This window comes from Aegilops tauschii, chromosome 1, assembly GCF_002575655.3.
Source record: "Aegilops tauschii subsp. strangulata cultivar AL8/78 chromosome 1, Aet v6.0, whole genome shotgun sequence".
In the NCBI taxonomy this organism is placed as follows: domain Eukaryota; kingdom Viridiplantae; phylum Streptophyta; class Magnoliopsida; order Poales; family Poaceae; genus Aegilops; species Aegilops tauschii.
In genome coordinates this window covers 36125678-36131768 of record NC_053035.3, presented here as the reverse complement: position 1 = coordinate 36131768, position 6091 = coordinate 36125678, and the positions used below count along the sequence as shown (strand labels likewise).

At 52.2% G+C, this 6091-nt stretch overlaps 1 protein-coding gene across 1 annotated transcript; it reads left to right on the top strand.

The window, feature by feature from the left end:
- The first annotated feature begins 1916 nt into the window (after positions 1–1916).
- LOC109759759 (uncharacterized) lies at positions 1917–5138 on the top strand. The gene has a single exon (XM_040396493.3). The coding sequence runs from the start codon at positions 1943–1945 to the stop codon at positions 4907–4909; it is 2967 nt and encodes a 988-aa protein (XP_040252427.2). The 5' UTR covers positions 1917–1942; the 3' UTR covers positions 4910–5138.
- Positions 5139–6091: the final 953 nt, after the last annotated feature.

Here is a 6091-nt window from a genome sequence, read left to right as displayed (position 1 = left end):
CTTCTCCCATGTCCTCAGGAACAAATGTAACTACTCACAAAGCATATTCATGTTCATAATCAGAGGAGTATTAATTATCATTAAGGATCTGAACATATGATTTCCACCGAATAAACTAGCATCAACTACAAGGAGTAATCAACACTACTAGCAACCCACAGGTACCAATCTGAGGTTTTGAGACAAAGATCGGATACAAGAGATGAACTAGGGTTTGAGAGGAGATGGTGCTGGTGAAGATGTTGATGGAGATTGACCCCCTCTCGATGAGACGATCGATGGTGATGACAATGGCATTGATTTCCCCCTCCCGGAGGGATGTTTCCCCGGCAGAACAGCTCCGCCAGAGCCCTAGATTGGTTCTTCCAAGGTTCCGCCTCGAGACGGCGGCGCTTTGTCCCGAAAGCTTCCTTCTTATTTTTTCCAGGTCAAAACACACCTTATAGCAGAAGATGGGCGTCGGGGGCCTGCCAGGGGGCCCACAAGACCCCCTAGGCACGCCCTCCACCCTTGTGGATGGCAAGTGGCCCACCTCTGGTGCTTTCTTCGCCCATTATTTTTTATATATTTCAAAAATATTCTCCGTGAAGTTTCAGGACTTTTGGAGTTGTGCATAATAGGTCTCTAATATTTGCTCCTTTTCCAGTCCAGAATTCTAGCTGCCGGCTTTCTCCCTCTTCATGTAAACCTTGTAAAATAAGAGAGAATAGACATAAGTATTGTGATATAACGTGTAATAACAGTCCATAATGTAATAAATATCAATATACAAGCATGATGCAAAATGGACATATCACTACTTCGACGGCGGGAGGGAGGGGGGACCCCATTCCTCCGCTCTGTAGTTAGGTTTTGCATTTGTAGGTCGTGGTGCGTCGTTGGGGTGGTGGGAGCGGTGCCCGAATGAATCAATCTGCCTCAACTCCACTCCCACACTGACGGTGCCCTTCATGGCGGCGTCTCGGAGTTGATGACATCGTGTCTCTGCCAATCCCTCAGATCGTCAGCGTTAGGGTTCATCGATGGTGTTGGCGAGACGGCGGCGGGGACTCCATCAGGTGTGTCTCTCCTTCTGCTCTGTCCCCGTTGCTGCGGCGTTGTCTCTGACGTCATGGTGGAGCAGGGAGATTTTGTCGTTCAGGAGTACGCGCAGGCGGTTGTCTACGCAAGTGACGGCTGGAAGATGGAGTATCTTGTGCTGGGTCTGTGGTTGAAGGTTGACAGTTCTGGTTTCCTCCTCCGACGTTGTCGTCAGTTCTGAAGTCCGATGGCGTATCCGGGGACATGTTGCCTCGGTCTGATTCTTTCAACAATTATGATTTTGCTTCTGGCAAACTACTTTGGAGGTCCGTCAAGCTGCTGATCGGCGATGGAGCCGCGTCGAGCTTGGGTGAAGAGGTTATCTGTCTTTGTACCCTTTGGTGGCCGCTTCGGTGGTGTCAAAGGAGAGGGACAGGCGCTGGTATTTTGCATAGGATTTTCCTATTTTTTCAGGCATGTACGGTCGGTGCTTACGTGCCTTGTAACTTGATCTTTATTTTATATAAATGTGACACGTACTATCATAAAAAAAAAGTTAAAGTGGAACCCTAGATCGCCCTAGGAAAAAAAATCTTTTCAACTATCGTGTCACAGCCCAACTAGGAATCAGGCCGGATCAAAAATTGACCACAAATAAAACGGGCGTGCCCTCTGGCCCAGCCCAACTACCACGGGAGGGGCGGCCGCCTCTCTTCGCGTTCGCCTCCCGTACGACGGCGGCGCAGCGGCGGCGGCCAGGGCTCGGGCAGCGCGGTCACCTGTTCGTCCCCGTGCCCCCTCTTCTATCCCCTTTCACGCGCGCACGCCCGCCGGGAGAGCTCCAGGGCGACCCTCCAAACCCTAGCTAGCAATGGTGGTGGCGGCGGCCGGGGACCCTCGCCGGGTCCGCAACACCTGCATCATGGCGCACGTGGACCACGGGAAGACCACGTTGGCCGACAACCTGGTGGCGTACGGCGGCGGCGGCCTCCTCAACCCGAGCATGGCCGGTAAGGCGCGCTTCATGGACCACCTGCGGGAGGAGCAGGAGCGGGCCATCACGATGAAGTCCACCGCCGTCCTGCTCCGCCACCGCGACGGCACCCACGTCCACCTCATCGACTCCCCCGGCCACGCCGACTTCTGCTCCGAGGTCTCCGCCGCCGCGCGGGTGGCCGACTCGGCGCTCATCGTCGTCGACGCCGTCGACGGCCTCGGCGTCCAGACGCACGCCGCGCTGCGCAAGGCCTTCGCCGAGCGCCTCCGCCCCTGCCTCGTCCTCAACAAGCTCGACCGCCTCATCACCGACCTGCGCCTCGATCCCGGGGAGGCCTACGAGCGCCTCCGCCGCATCGTCGCCGAGGCCAACTCCGTGTACTCCACCCTGCGCTCCGGCTCCTACTTCTCCCTCCTCGACGGTCCCGCCCCCGCCCAGCAGGCCGACGACGGCGAGGACACCTTCGTGCCTCAGAAGGGCAATGTCGTCTTCGGCTGCGCCCGCGACGGCTGGGGCTTCCGGATCCAAGATTTCGCCTCGGTGATGGCAATGGGGCGCCCCGGCCAGGCCAGCAAGCTGGTGGAATGGCTATGGGGGGCGTACTACTGGGACAAGGAGAAGAAGAAGGCTATGTCCTTGGCCAACGGCATGAAGCAGCAGCCCATGTTTATGGAATTTGTGCTCAAGAGGTTGTGGAAGGTATATGATCATGGTCTGAAGGTGGACGGCGCAAGCTGGCTGCACGATCATGTTGTCCAGACCTTCAATCTGAAGGTGTCGGAGCGGGAGCTGCAGAGCAGGGACCGCCCCAAGGCCGCGCTGGAAGCCGTGATGAGGGCATGGCTGCCGCTCGCGGAGACAGTGATGACGATGATTGTGGAGTGCACGCCAGACCCTGTCGCCGCCCAGGGATTCAGAGCGCCGGCACTTATGCCCGAGAAGGAGTTGCCGACATGGGTTTCGGCAGAGCATGCCGGCATCGTCGCCGAGGCGGAGAAGGTGAGGAGATGCGTGGTGGCCTGCAGTGCCAGCTCAAGCGACCCTGTGGTGGTCTTCGTGTCCAAGATGTTTGTGGTGAAACAAAAGGATCTGCCACCTACCCTCAACCACGTCCAGGAGGCCGCCGGCGAGCCGGAGGAGTGCTTCTTGGCATTTGCACGGGTCTTCAGCGGTGTCTTGCACGCCGGGCAGAAGGTGTTTGTGTTGTCACCGATGTATGATCCGGTGAAAGGGGACACAACAGGTAAGCATCTGAAGGAGGTGGAGGTTCAGCAACTGTATGAGATGCTAGGAGAGGGCCTCAGGCCGGTGGCCAGCGTAGATACCGGGAATGTGGCCGCCATCAAGGGCCTTGGTGAGCATATAATGAAGACGGCCACACTGTCATCGATGAGGAACTGCTGGCCCTTTGCGAGCATGGCGTTCCAGGTCTCTCCGATACTGAAGGTCGCGGTCGAGCCCGCCAACGTGGCTGATCTGGCCGCGTTTCGCGAAGGGCTTAGCCTTCTCAACCGGGCAGACCCACTTGTTGAGTATTCCATATCAGAAAAGGGTGAGCATGTCCTTGCTGCAGCTGGAAAGGTACATTTGGAGCATTGTGTGAAGAATTTGCGGGAGAGGTTCGCGAAAGTCGAACTGAATGTCTCAGAGCCCTTGGTATCCTTCAAAGAGACCATCCAAGGGGAAGGTGCTGGTTTGATAGATAGCTTGAAGGATCCACAGGGATACGTTGAGAGGATTGCTCCAGATGGGAAATTTGCTGTGAGAGTCAAAGTCATCAGGCTTCCAGATGCTCTGGTTAAGGTCCTTGAGGAAAATGAGGAATTGCTTTCTCGAACAATTAAGGGGCAAACGACGAGAAGCGTCGGAGCAATAGGTTCACAATGTCCTTGGGATGATGATGGTCGTTCCGTGGCCGTGCTTAGGCAAGATATGCTTACTGCTGTAGAGAGCGAACTGGAAGCGCTCTCTGCGCGAGAGGATGAAGTTAAGCTCGAGTCGTATAGGAAGGCACTGCTGGGATACTTGCACAAAATCTGGGCCCTAGGCCCTTCCCAGGTCGGCCCGAATCTCCTCCTCATGCCCGGTGTGAAATTAAGCAGCGGTTTGACAACCATCCAAAACAGAAGGGAAGGTATTCTAGTGCGTGGCAGGTGTCATGTCTCAGAGAAACTGGGGTTTGTGAGTGTGTCTGATGATGCAGAGATTAGCAATGGCATTATCGACGACAGTGGGCCATCCACAGATGTTCCTGATCCTGAGGCACTAAGGAACATCATCATCTCAGGATTTCAGCAGGTCACAAATGCAGGTCCCTTGTGTGATGAACCTATGTGGGGTCTAGCATTCATCGTCGAGCCCTACATATTCTCTGGCAGCCCAGATAGTGTCAACTGCTCTTATCAGCACAAAGCGGCAGTCAGGGAAGCGTGCCGGGCGGCCGTGCTTCAGAGCAAGCCCAGGCTTGTCGAACCCATGTACTTCTGTGAAGTGACCACTCCTATAGAGCGCCTAGGAAGCGTCTATTCTGTTCTTGGTGATTGTCGAGCAAAGGTGCAGGAAGCTGAGATGCAACTAGAAACTTTCTTGTACATGGTGCACGCGCATTTGCCGGTCGCCGAGAGCTCTGAATTCTCTGAAAAGCTTTGGAACGGAAGTTCGGGTGCGGCCACTGCTCGTCTCACTTTCAGTCACTGGGAAGCTATTCCTCAAGACCCCTTCTTTGTTCCGAAGACTAAGGAGGAGATTGAGGAATTCGGAGATGGTTCAAACATGGGACCAAACTTGGCTAAGAAGCTCATTGATTCCGTGAGGCGAAGAAAGGGACTACATGTCGACGATAAAGTCGTCAAGCATGGCACGAAACAGCGGACTCGGGCTAAGAAAGTGTAGATACGTTCTTGGGATTTATATGAAACTGTACATTCTGTTCCACATCTTGTCCTGGTAAACTGGGATATAATCAGTCTGTAGCTAGTGTGATTTTTGAAAATTTGAAATGCTGAGGTATTTGAAATGCTGATTTGGCTCCTCTAATACCTGTGGACTCAACTTAGAATGATTTATTATGTGGGTATGTCAGGCTAGAAAGTTTCAAAACATTATGCTTTTAAAACCTTGACTTGATGGAAAATGGTAGAAAGGTTTGTGAGTTGTTAACCAATAGTAGAACTCGGTTAATCATGATGTAGTAATTTGTGCACTGCTACTTGGTGAAAAAGTGTAGGAATAAACATAGCCAGGAAATAAAATGGCCAGTATGCTGAAGAGGCTTATTCTGAACACAATGCATCTTTATGTCAGTTACCTACAGTGTCTAAATTCTTACTGTCCCACTTTTCCTGGTAATTTTTTGTGTCCTTCCTCTTAGCCTTTAGGCATTGCAAGCCATATATGTGGAATTTCCTGTCTCCAGCAGTAGCATTTCATTCATTGTGGTCTGGAGCAAGTGATGGAGACTTTGATGTGCATGATCTTGAACTATATATGTTGGCAGGTAAATGCAATCCTGCCGTCGACATGGTTCAGTCTACACGGGTCAAACTGTGCAACGTCTTGCAGGCAACCAGAGATCAGATGGTCTTCATCGGACACCTTGGCCTTGGCTCGTATGAAACTGTTGCCTCCTGTTCAAGATCCTGTCCCGGTGAGTTGAGATGTAACCAAATCTGTAGCTAGTGCTATTTTAAAATTTTGATGCGCTGTTGGAATTTTGGTGGAGATGGTTTTTTTGGAGCATGTAGGCGATGTGGAATTTTGAGAGGGATTTCTAATAGTTGCCTGATTCCTGCTCATCCATGTTTGGCTCTTCTAAGACCTGTGCACTCGTCTCAGAATGATGATTTATGTAGGTATGTCAGGCTAGAAAGTTTCACAATATTCTGTTTCTTTTACCTTAACTTGGTAGAAAATGGTGTAAAGCTGCGCAGGATCCCCTATATGGCAAATAGACACATACTGAACTGGTGTTCTTTGCAATTCCCTGGTGAAATTTTCTTATCAACCTACGTGTGTCGTTAGCTGAAATTTGTTAGAGCTCTCTGAATCATGATGTAGTAACCGGTGCACTACTGC

Coding starts and splice junctions, on each gene's coding strand:
- LOC109759759 (XM_040396493.3), top strand. CDS start 1,943: ATGGCGCACGTGGACCACGGGAAGACCACGTTGGCCGACAACCTGGTG.